Here is a 13,340-nt window from a genome sequence, read left to right as displayed (position 1 = left end):
AAAGCAACAATGAATCAGGAATCAAAACTAGATTCTAGCTACTTTTATACTCATTTTCATTATTTAAAGACAGTGGTCTGTCTATCTGAATTTCATAGCTGGACTTCAAGGAGTCTGCGAGCCTTTCAAAATTATATGCAGAATATGTATGTGGATCTTTACAAACAAGGTCCACAGCTATCATCAATTTCTTATTGGAGAGTGCACCATGAACTAACTGATTCCTGTAACTTTAAGATTCACCCGGAAGGCTTGTGAAAAATAGAGATTCCCAAGATTATAATTCAGTGAGCCTGGGCAAGGCCTGGAAAGCTGCCTTTTTATTCAGTTCTGCAAGGGCTCCTGATCCCTATTCCCTTGACCACCTATGACTTGAAAACAGCTAATCTAAAAAACCACGAAGATCAAAACAAACAAAATAGATCATGAACTTTGAAAATAATACCACTTTGGGGCCAAAAGTAAAGAACTACACAACTCCATAAACAATAATTAAATAATAATATCACATGTTAACTAATCAGAGATGAGGCAAAATAAAAGATGAAAATCCGTTTTGTGTGAAAAGCATACAAAAATAATAAAGAAAAGTTCACATATGTAAATATCTTATTCCCCACTCCCCTTTTCCAATACAGCTCTCCTTGAGTTCCAGTCCACATCTCACCTGACTGCATCATTGGAGGGAGACTGGGTTGCAGGTTAAGGGAATGTGGAAGAAATGAAAAATCTATGCCCACTTCCCCCAATCTTCTTACTCCTCTAATAGAGGTAACAAGGAAGAAAAGATCAGCAGCCAGCTGGCACACATACTACCATCCAAAACTTCCACCAGGCTCACTCCTAGGCCTTATGTCAAGGGCTTCCCTCTCTATCCCATGAGTTACTAAATCCAGTGTTATTTTTTGTAGTGTGAAAACCACTATGTATTTAAATTCTTAAAAGCCTTCTTCAAAGTAGAGCATAAGCATAGACCTAAGAAAAAACTCCACTTGGCAAGTCTCAATAGCAATAGAAATTTTGAACAAATATTGCCATAAAAGTTTCTGAAATTAAACTTTATTCAGAGATTAATACATTAGTTTTAGAATTAACAACATTTTTAAAATCTCAAAGAAACAATTTTATCCCAAGGGGCAATCATATAATGAAAAGTCTCACATCATTACAATTCTACTTTTCAAAACACTAACTGTAGTTAACCTCTCAAATAGCTCTAGAAACAAGTGTATCTACTTATTTTTAATTGCACATATGAATTGTGCCATAAAATACAAATCTCTCATACAGACTTTTTAAAAAGCTCACTTTCCTATTATCTTCTGGTCTTTCAGTATCATGAGGTAACATGAAGAGTTCAAGGTATGTGGCATATACAATAGGTAAAGACATTAAAAATGCAGAGAAGTAAGTTTTACAAAGGCAAAGAGCCTGGTGTTGAAACAGTAATAACGTCTGGCTCAAGGTAGATAGCCTACATTGCTCTGTGAGACATCAGCCACTAATGCAGTTATCAAGTAATCATGAAGACTGTCTAAAATAATCTACCTAAATCAACTGAACTATAATGTCTCTAAATAAAGCACATGCCCTTCCATTAGAATGACCAACCTTTTAGCACTCAAAGCCCTGAATCCAAGGAAACTCCCTGAGCAAAAGAGGATGTTGGTCCCCTCCCACCTACTCCCCTTTTCAATAACCAACAGACAAAGAAGCACAGTAAACTCAAAGATGTATTCATGATGGTTCGAACTGTCCTCTGCAAATTTGACAGGAAAGTTTTCTGTCCTGTGATATTCACTCTACATAGGTGTCCTCCACTCAGGAACAATGATCTATAAGTGAGATTTTACCTCAACAGAGAAATGAGGATTTACCAAAATATTTAGTTTCACATTTATGAGAAAGGCCTCAAAAGTTATTTAAACTGACATATAGTTATGAAACTTGGCTTTAACACGTTAAGTGCCCAGCCTGTTTTGTCTTCCGGACGGAAAGTATAGTGTCAGTCACCGATGACTGACATGGGGTTTAATGTGTTAAGACACTATATATAAAAAATTAAATGAAAGTTAGCTGTTTTCTTATTTCCATAAATTAGATGATCTATATAACCTGGGTATATATTTATGGAAAAAGTATAAATTAACACCTTATAAATTAATATACCTATGAGTTCAAATTCTTTTTCTAATCTAACCCCATCTTAGAAACTAAAATATTCCTGTGACTGTTACCTGCCCATAAATTATTCTGCAAATACACTGATCAGTACAAAATCCTGAGTTTCATTTAAAGAAATGAGAAATGTTTTCTCAAAAAATTGCCTCTCAGAGCAGTATGAGATAATTGGTCTAGTTTAGACTTACTCCTTCTTAAGCATTTTTAACACTGATACTATTTTTTACTTAACACCTTTCTATATAGTTAAAAAAACAGTCACTTATAGCAAAATACAGACTGAACTTTCCAAAATCTAGAGTCCTTTAATTGATCTTAAATTTTCATTAAGAATGATTGATTTTTTACATATTCTAATTAAAATTTTATATTTCAAGTAAGAAATTTTAAAGAAAGCCAGCTTGGACCCAAATGAATATTCTTAAAACTTTTATTGGCTACTTTACAGTACACTAAATAAACATGACAATATATACTTATTGATAAACACTTCATAATCAACCCAATCTGCTTTTGGAAGGAAACCTACACAGAAGCAGAAAATAACCGAAGAAAACCACTATATCAGAACATGCTTCACACATATATTTTTTGAATTAACTGAAAAAAATGTCACCTCCAACTTTAAATATGATGTGAAAAAATATAATAAAAAGTCCAAGTATAGCTTCATAATTACCAGTAATTTGGGAATCACTGAGCTACCACATGTGAATCATTGTATACTCATTTTTCTTAAAAAAACTAGCAAACCCTGTTATTAATCCCCCATATTACCTACAATATAATTAATACATAAATAACCAATCTTGCTTATTGGTGCAGGTAATTTTCATTCAACCCCTCAGTTTACTGGTATATCTATTTTAGACACAGGCTGTTCACAATAACTGGTCTGACATGTTCCATCTGTACAAGTAGCCATGGCAACCAATACAGTTAGCTTCAACAATTCTAGAAGAAAAGAAATCGCACAGGATTTATCACTATCATCACTATTATTACTACCACTACTATTTGCCATGAAGTGATTTGAATATATGTAGAAAACTATGACAATTAATACTTACTTTCAGCATTCGACAAAGTGCAGGGATTACAGTCAACCAAAGCTAACTGCAAATGCTGTAAGAAGAGAGTGAGAAAATTAATGCACTAAATTCAGTCACATAAATATGTCTTAAAATATTTTTCAGGTATGTAAGGTCTAACATAATAACAGAACTATACTATGCAAATAAACCACACTAGACAACCAACTAGAATTACTCTGAACATTTACTGATGGCAACAGACAGGTTGTGGAGAATGGAAAACCTGTGAAAGAATTAACTTTGTCAAATTACCCTATGCATATTTTTGTTTATATGAAAAAAGCTTTGGAATTTTTAGTCTTAAAATAAATAAAAAGTATCCTCTATAATAATAAAAGCATAATATGCTAATTAGACCGGATGGCTGGACGACCTTCTGGACAAAGCCGGAGTTGCAAGGGCCGAGGCAAGCTGCCACAGCTGTGAGGGCCAGGCCCCTTGCACAAATTTCGTGCATTGGGCCTCTAGTATATAACAAAATGGTAATATGCAAATTGACCCTAACGGTGGAACAACCAGGAACAACCGGTCACTATGACATGCACTGACCACTAGGGGCCAGATGCTCCCAGGCTGCCAGAGGGAATGTCTGACTGCCAGCTTAGGCCCAATCCCCCCAGGGAGTGGGCCTAAGCCATCAGTCAGACATCCCCTGGGGGGTCCTGGACTGTGAGAGGGTGCAGGCCAGGCTGAGGGACAACCCCCAACCCCAAGAGCACCAATTCATGCACCAGGGCTCTAGTTAGTTATAAAATAGTTTAATCAGAACACATCACTATTTTTAAAATTGAAAATAAAGGTCAACGGCATTAATGTTAGAACATCACTGCTTATCTCAAAATGAGATGTGAACATTTAGAAACAAAAAAATTACTATGAGAATTATCATAAAGGGTGAAACTATCTGCCCTTACTGATTCTTCAATAATCACTATACTTAGTGCCTTTGAAATACTACAAAGAATGCACAGGCTATAAATAGCCTGTGTTCAAGTTCATTTATGACATATAATTACCCTTTTAGAATGTGCTATCATATGTGTAATAGTTATAACATCCACTTATAATGTCATATAAGTGTGCCCAAAAAAATACATGTTAAATTCAATGTATAACACTAAGTTTTAAGAACACAAATCATAATAAAAAAACACTGGGTAACATCTAGTTTGTCAACATTAAGCCTAGTATGTAAACTAAGAGAACACAAACAAGTACTAGAATTGGTATGAAATCTTTAAGATAAAAAAATTAAAAATCTTTTAACCTCTAAAAGTATTTTCACAGATGTATATTCAAATTTTTAGCATTTAAAGAAATCAACAGCCAATATACAAATCACTTTTAAAAAATTGACCACAATGAGCTCATTCCTATCTACTGCTGGGCAAACTGAAATGCATAATGACAATTTCTAGATGTAAGTTCATCTTTCTTTATCAAGAGATTATTTAATCATCAGCAAGTTTTCAGTACTATTTTTCAACACAGAATCAACAAAATGGCACTTGGACAAGTAGATCCCTCAGTTAACAAAAATAAACAAATATTAGCTATGCAGTGTTACAAGGAAAGAAAGATTAGAAGGCATCACTTGGTATGAACATAGTAATCATATTAATTCACGAATGTATGTTATGTGCATGCATAATTAGGCTAACCTATATTTACAGTACTCTTACTATTTAAGGGTTGTAATATTTTGAATGGGCAAACTACAAACAAAATGACTATGACCCTTAAATATTTAATTATGTAATCAATAAATATTTATCAAGACCTATAATGCCCTTAGAACAATGCAGAAACTAGGGATACAATGATGAACAAAACAAAAGTAAAAAATTATTTGCCATGGTTGACAGAATGAGAAAAAAAAAACATCCAACACCTGAACACCCTGAGAACTGCTTTTATTTTCCTTTGGCCTACTAAGCAGACTGTATGTCCTCAAACATCCCTTGAGTGCTACCATGGCAATATAAAACAGACTTTTAAAAAGTGAGTACTATGAAAGCAGCGCATGCTTTATAGCCAACTGCTCTCCTCTAGACGAAAAGAGCAGCACAGCAGCCACACTTTCAGACTCTACTGCATTTCTAAATCTAATCTATCCTGCCAGCACAAATTAATATTTAGATAACACAGACCTCTCCTAACTGAGCCATCAAAGTACATAAACAGACCTGCAAAGAAACAGCCTTCAAGATAGCAGTATTTTAGTTTTATTATTACACTGAAATCCCACAAAGAGCAGAGAGATGCATAATTCAAATGCCCAGCCTACATTTCATCTATCAATGCTCAATGAAACCAGGCAGAAATGGTTCTTGGCCATGTTTTATATAATCCTTAATCAACCTTAAAAGCAGCAATGAAGTCACTGAAGCACTATCTGAAACCCACAATTATCATGAAACACTAAACATTTCCAAACAGCAACAATATAGAAAAATTACCGGGCAAGAGTACATATTCAAAAACATGCATGTGAGAATGAAAAAAATTAAAGAATTACAAAGTTGAAGAAACTAAGCAGCCACACAAAACCACATAAAGAAAAACACTGATACACCTTTCAGTAAACTAAAGGGAGATGAACTGGGGATGACATGACCTCACAGTTTCACTTCTGGTATCTAAACCAGATGCAAAATAGATATACCTATTAAGATATAAATCAGCAAAAATGACTACCAATTCTCAAGCCTAAAAATGTCATGGTAAAATATCCAGCACCCAACAGCAGCAGCTAGAAAGTACAAGATGGAGCAAAAGTAGAAATACAGTTGTGAGTGCGCGAAAGTTTATTCTTGTATTTATTAAGTATTATATTATTTCCCACAGAACGAACTGTAAACCTACTTTTGCCATACCTGTACATGCATCTCATACCGAAATATTGCAGTACTGAAACTGATTACTGCTGTGTGAAAGTTATCATGCAGTAGAGGCTTTTGCATTTCAGACTATATACAAACCTTAAGGCAGAGAGCATTCTACAGAAAATTAATTTCCAAGCCAAGAAGATTTACCTGAGACTTTTTTAAATGCTGCAGTTATTTTCTTTTTATAGAGCACTTCTGGTCCAATTTAACACAAGGTTCGATTCATTACAATTTCTGTTGACATCTTTATTACCAAAGTCACCTTTTGTTTTAAAAGCTTTTGACTTGCGCAATATTTCATAATAACTTTATAGTATTTTGTTTTATATAAACTGAGGAAGTTGATTTCTATCTGGAGGAAGGATACCTATATTCATGTAATTAACACATAAAACTAGAGTTTCAAGACTTCATTTTCCTTTAAATTATTTTACTTCTAGCTGTATAGTCTGTGATTATCTCATGAATCTTTTCAATTGTAGAACCCTTCAACTGTATTCCCAATCCTACAGACAAGCAATGAGATAGCTTTTTGTAACTGACAAAGTATGTATCAACATATAAACAATTAATTTGGAGCACTGTTTGGATTCCAGATCTAATCTTGGATGTTCTGATTCAGTGGGTTGAGGGTGACACCCTGTGAACCACATAAAAGCTTCTAACAAATTATTCCAATGCCCAGTCAGGGTTAAATGCCACTATCTTACAGTTTTTAAGTCATGTGCTTGGCCCCAAAAACCTTACTTTAGAGTACCTAGCAAGGTGTGTATACGTGATAACACTGTCTCTACTCATTCAATTATGGCAGACACAGCCTTTTGGGAATAAAAGGTTGGCAACCAGCTTTTACTCTATAAGACAGGCACTCTGCTACGGCTATGCATATGTAACTAAACACAAGGCGCACTGAAACTAGTATTGTAACAGAAGTTTAACAGACAATTCCATAATGGAATCCAAAAGATACAGATGAGAGAAGAAAGAGGTACTTCTGGCTTAGGAAACAATTTGTTTTTATTCCACTCCAACAAAACAAGTTTTTGTGGACCATTTAAGTAAGAGAAGGGAAGGTGTGTCAGGCACTCTTTCAAGTCAAAGGCAAATTATTTTCCTTAATCACTGTTACAGATCACCACAGTTCTAAAATATTAAAGGTGGTAATCATACTGAAATATATAAATGCACCAAATCAACACATTAATCTTATATAATGTTATGTGTCAATTTTACGTTAATAAGAAATTTTTAAAAGACTAGAAGTTTCAAAATACCAGCTGGATATGTTAAGCTATCATGAAGAAATAGGACAGAAGCAGATATCTATCCTATATAATAAAAGAGAAACATGGTAATTAGCGTACGACCGCTACCTTTCCCATTAGCTAATCATGGCAATATGCAAATTAACTGCCAGCCAAGATGGCGGCTGGCAGCCAGGCAGCTTGAAACTAACATGAGGCTTGCTTGCTTCAGTGACGGAGGAAACCAACGCTCCCCACCTGCCTTGCCGGCCTCTGAGCCTGCAGTTTGAAACATTGTAACAAATATAGAACCTAAACAAAACCCCAGAAACCTGCTTTCAGCGAGCGGGGATCTCAGAGCTGGAGTTACACATTGTTTTGATTATAGACCCCAAACAAACCAGATACCTGCTTTCAGCAGCAGAGGCCTCAGAGCTGGAGCCAGAGCTAAAGCTGGCCCAGAATAAAAAGAAAAAGAAAAAAAGGAGCAGTTGGGAGCTTCAGCCCTCAGCCCCTCACCCAGACTGGCCAGGCACCCCAGTGGGGACCCCCACCCTGATCCAGGACACCCTTCAGGGCAAACCAGCCGGCCCCCACCCATGTACCAGGCCTCTATCCTATACAGTAAAAGGGTAATATGCCTCCCAGCACTGGGATCAGCGGAGCCAAGAGGCCTCCCGGCACCGGGATCAGCGTGACAGGGGGCAGCACCCAAACCCCCTGATCGCCCTGCGGCTCTGTGGGTGAAAGGCTGCGGCGCCCCAACCCCCTGATCGGCCCTGCTCTGTGGGTGACAGAGGGGAGGGGGAGGGGGGGTGCCCCAACTCCCCTATCGGCCCTACTCTGTGAGTGTCGGGGGAGCTCCTAAACCCCCTGATTGGCCCTGCTCTGTGTGTGACAGGGGGGAGCTCCCCAACCGCCTGATCGACCATGCTCTGTGCGTGACAGGGTAAGGAGCCCCAACACCCCTGATGGGCCCTCCTCTGTGCGTGACAGGGGGCAGCGCCCCAACCCCCGGATTGGCCTTGCTCTGTGCATGACAGGGGGTGGCGCCGCAACCTCCCCATCGACCCTGCCTTGAGTGGGACAGGGGGCGGTGCCCCAACCCCCCAATCGGCCCTACCCTGAGCGTAACTGAGGGTGGCATCGCAACCTCCCAATCCGCCCGGCTCTGCACATGACAGGGGGTGGCGCCCCAACTCCCCAATCGGCCCTGCTCTGAGCCCGACCAGGGGCTGCACCTAGGGATTGGGCCTGCCCTCTGCCACCCGGGAGCAGGCCTAAGCCGGCAGGTCGTTATCTCCCGAGGGGTCCCAGACTGCGAGAGCGCACAGGCCAGGCTGAGGGACCCCCCCTTCCCCCCAAGTGCACAAATTTTTGTGCACCGGGCCTCTAGTATCTATATAAAAGTCTAAGTGACCATTACGACCAACCAGTAGCTATGACACGCACTAACAACCAAGGGGAAGATGCTCAATGCAGGAGCTGCCCCCTGGTGGTCAGTGCACTCCCACAGTCAACCTCCTGTGGCCAGCCAACCTCCCATGGTCACACTGGATAGGGGACTGGGCGAGACGGCCCCGATAGGCAGAGAGGGACCCCACCTGTGCATGAGTTTGTGCATCGGACCTCTAGTGGAATAATAATAGCAAATTTCATTTATCTTCAGACAACTAAACTAAAAAAAAATGCTGTTAAAGCTTCAACAAAAGAAATATGACAGATATTTTGGAAACTTAAGGCATGGTTAAAATTAACTTAATAACATCAAATTCTCAATAAGTTTTGTATAATACAGTTCACAGTATCCTAATTAAATGAAACAAATGACTTCTGCATTCTACAGTAAATGAAATACAGGAGGCATTTCACAGATTCAAAAGTGTTTTCTAAGAGGAAGTATATATCATCATGCCTTTATTTGCCGTTCTGCCTTATTATCTTAGCATAAAAAAAAAATCACTATAAAACTCCTGAATCTGTATTGGGTATAAGATCAAACAAGACAACTGGAAATGAAGTAGTTCTTGGAGAAGAGTAAGGTAGACAGAAAGAATGTGGAAATGCTTTTTCACTCAGAAGTTTCATGTCATGTGTAACAGTAGAGGGGAGACAAGCTGAAATGAATTGTGCTGTCAGTTTGTAAAAAAAAAACCCACCTTTTAAGAGATAATAAAAGTAGCTCCTTTTTCGGCCAACCGCGTCCCCCCCCCCCCCCCCCATATTTCCAGCCCATCCTAGAAGAGCCATTTTATAGTCTCTTCCATTTATCTATTCATTCAAGAAACACTAAGAACCTGGTAAAATGTCAGGCTAACACACATCTCACTTGAGTTCAACTCATTTCCTTCTATAATTCTTACCTTCTTACCCCTTTCATAGTAACCCCTTCAATCATCACATCATCTTCAAATACCAAATTATGAGGGAACTTATACTGGTATCCCCATCAACTTTCCACAGGTTCCCTTAAAAAAGCCACCTTTTTACCTTTAAAAATCCAAAAAAGTTCTACTGTTGACACATTTCAGGGAAACTTAAATATGTAAATATTAATTTTGATCTTAATGATCTTCCATTAAATTAAATAATATGGATTTAGTACATGTTATTTTGCATTTATTAGCTTCACAGGAAGAAAATAATTTTAAGCCTGCCAGGATGTGAAAATTAGAGGCATTATATAAAACTATTTGTCAATATTAGTATACTTTTATTGAAGTAATAATAGTACACTGCCTCAAATACATAATGAATGTAAGTAATTATCATTACTATCATTAAAAAGTAATGAAATAAAATCTGAATTATATGGTATTAAACAGGCAACCAAACCCACTTGGGGGGATATTACCTGAAAAAGAGAAGAAAAGGAAAATATCATGTAGAAATGTCACCCTGAAATGGACTCTGATTCAGACAGTATAAAACTAATTAAATTAAGAATTGGTACCTCCACCACTCACTAAACATGTGAAATCGATACTGGCCAATATAATTGCAAAATAACACCATACGATTAAAACGTAAGCTGGGCACTAACTTCACGTTTCTGAGGATGAGATGAGTGACAAAAATACAAGTATTAAATTCTAGGACAAGAAAATGGATTTTGCAAACAATATCTATACTGGCCCCAAATGAGGGGAATTTGCAGGGTGGGTACAGTTATTCCAGTTCTACAGACACAAGGAGGATCAGAAGAGTTAAGCATCTTGCCCAAGGTCACACAATTAGCGATGTGGCAGGGTCAAATTTTAAAACTAAATTTGCTTGCTCTGAAAGCTGTTTACACAGTACCAAAAACAGAACGAATCTGTTTCAGAAATACATTTTGGGAGAAAAGTTATTACCAGAGAGAGAAATAAAACAGGAGGCCCTGGAATGCATTTCATGTGTGGGTGAAAAGAAGGAATCTATTATGAAAATAAACTGTACTTGATTTAAATATTTTACCATCTAAAACGTACTGTATATGCAATATCCCTCCTTCAGGCACAGGAAAAAGAAATGAGGTAGAGATGACCTAATCTGTAATGCACAAGTTGTTCACACCTTCCCCACACCAAAATACTCTTTACCCACCCTTTACTCCTCCATTAGATAAGACGAATGTATTTAGGAAATTGAGAGCCCTGCTCAAACACTGGGTATAAACTGATCGAAGAGTAATCATCTATAAAAAAAGAGTAACCATCTATAATACAGTGTAATGTGCTAATTAGACTGGACATCTTTCTGGATGACCTGCCAGACGAAGCCAGGGCTGCGAGGGAAGCCTGGGTCCCGGGTGCCTGCAGGTGGACAGAGGGAAACCCAGGTCCTGGGTGCCAGAGGGAAGCCGGTATTGGCAGCCAGGGAAAGGAAGGCCTACTCTTGCACGAATTTTGTGCATCGGGCCTCTAGTATCTTTAATAAGGAATCAAATGAGAATGGCCATGTGGCTTATTTCTGGCCAATGAGATACAAAGTAAAGTATTCTTCAATGAGGAAAAAAGGGGGGACATCTGTAATACTTTTAACAATAAAGATAAAAACAAAATAAGAGTCCATTAAGAAAAGCATATCTGAAGGATGTTTATATATTTTTTTAAAAAGTGCCCAGTCAGTGTGGCTCGGTGGTTGAGTATCGACTCATGCACCAAGAGGTCATTGGTTTGATTCCCGGTCAGGACACATGCATAGGTTACGGGCTCAATCCCTAGTAGGGGTGTGTAGGAGGCAGTCGATCGATGTTTCTACCTCTCCCTCTCCCTTCCTTTCTCTGAAATCAATAAAAATATCTTTTTTTGTAAAATTATTTTGAGGAGATCTTTTGAAGTCAGGATCTTTCTCCTCTATAAAATGATTATCAGATATTTATTGAGCACTTATAACATGCCAATACTACACTAAGCACCTATGCCACCACTGTATAATATCTTCCTATATGAAAAATGAAAAAGGAATAATCTCCCTTTCATTGTACCTGGTGTGTAGCCTTAAGAATAAGCCAACATAGAACAGAAGAAAATGAATCCTTGATAAAACCTTGTATCAGTTCTATCAACCAATTCTGAAGGATGGACTTCACATTATAGAAACTACTTTTTGTTGTTATTTTAACCAGCTTGAGTTGGAGTTTCTGAGGTTGCAGTCCAAACTATCTAATACCAATACTTTGTGCTAGAAAACGGTTTCATATAGTGGGAAAATCATCAGAGGTTCCACATCTATTCATATAGCTAGTCTTTAGGAAAACTGAAATTCACCTAAGGGGAGAGGGACATGCCATTCCTTCTGATTCCTACCTTCATCTACACTAAAAGCTAAGCTCTTATAGTAATATGGAAATAACACCTTCTCAACTAAAAATGTTGATGCCTAAAATTCTACTGAAAACAGACAAAAAATACTGGAGAGAGAAGCCTTAAAAAGCTAATGTCAAAAAAAGAAATGGGGGCGGGGGGCAATGTCAAGACGAGATAAAAAGCAAATGAAACTGCATGATGGGGAAGAAAAGTATCTATGTTCATATAAATGATACAAACATGAAAATGATAAATCAAGTATTTTAAATAAATGGAGGTTGGGGGCAAAACAAGAAGACTGCACTTATGGTAATTTTGCTAAAATCACTATTACTTGAAGGTTTGGTTAGCTTTTAACTATGTCTGAATATAGTTAAAAAGTTTTATGTAGGAAAGTTTCTGTTGAATATGAATAAGTAGGACACTTTAAATTAGCCATGGAACACTGTCCAACCCTGTTTCCCCTGATTAAAGAGGATTTTAAATAATGCCACCTTCATGGAAACAGATCTTTGCATCCACAGAATTATTAAAAACTAGAGACCTGGTGCGAAATTTGTACACTGGGAGAGAGGGGCACGCGGGTGTGTCCCTCAGCCCAGCCTGCACCCTTTCCAATCTGGGATTCCTCAATCCCTCAGGGGATGTCCCACAGGGATCGAGCCTAAACCGGCAGTCGGACATCCCTCTCACTATCCTGGACTTCTGGCTCCCAAACACTCACCTGCCTGCCTGCCTGATTGCCCCTATCTACTTCTGCCTGCCAGCCTGATCACCCCCTAACCACTCCTCTGCCAGCCTGATCGATGCCTAACTACTCCCCTGCCTGCCCGATCCCCCCCAACAGCCCTCCTCTACAGGCCTGGTCGCCCCTAACTGAACTCCCCTGCCAGCCTGGTCTCCCCCAACTGCCCTTCCCTGCCAGCCCAGTCACCCCCAACTGCCCTCCCCTGCCAGCCCAGTCACCCTTAACTGCACCCCCCCCCCTGCCAGCCTGGTCGCCCCCAACTGCCCACCCTGTCAGCTTCGTCGCCCCTCACGCCCCCCCCGCTGGCCTGGTCACCCCTCACTGCCCCCCATGCCGGCCTGGTTGCTGCGAACTGCGTCCCCTGCAGGCCTGGTCACCCCTCACTGCCCCCCTCT

The 13,340-nt window shown here is 39.0% G+C and overlaps 1 protein-coding gene across 28 annotated transcripts in view; it reads right to left on the bottom strand.

The window, feature by feature from the left end:
* Positions 1–13,340, bottom strand: part of KDM6A (lysine demethylase 6A) — a 178,381-nt gene that overhangs the window by 64,128 nt on the left and 100,913 nt on the right. For all 28 annotated transcript variants that reach the window (XM_036304825.1, XM_036304819.1, XM_036304815.1 and 25 more), the window contains one exon: positions 3,252–3,306. In XM_036304825.1, the coding sequence (XP_036160718.1) occupies positions 3,252–3,306 (55 nt within the window). The remainder of the gene's footprint in view (positions 1–3,251; positions 3,307–13,340) is intronic.

This window comes from Myotis myotis, unplaced genomic scaffold (genome assembly GCF_014108235.1).
Source record: "Myotis myotis isolate mMyoMyo1 unplaced genomic scaffold, mMyoMyo1.p scaffold_m19_p_4, whole genome shotgun sequence".
NCBI classification, from domain to species: domain Eukaryota; kingdom Metazoa; phylum Chordata; class Mammalia; order Chiroptera; family Vespertilionidae; genus Myotis; species Myotis myotis.
The sequence above is the reverse complement of the archived record's forward strand: the minus strand, read 5'-3'. Positions and strand labels throughout refer to the sequence as shown.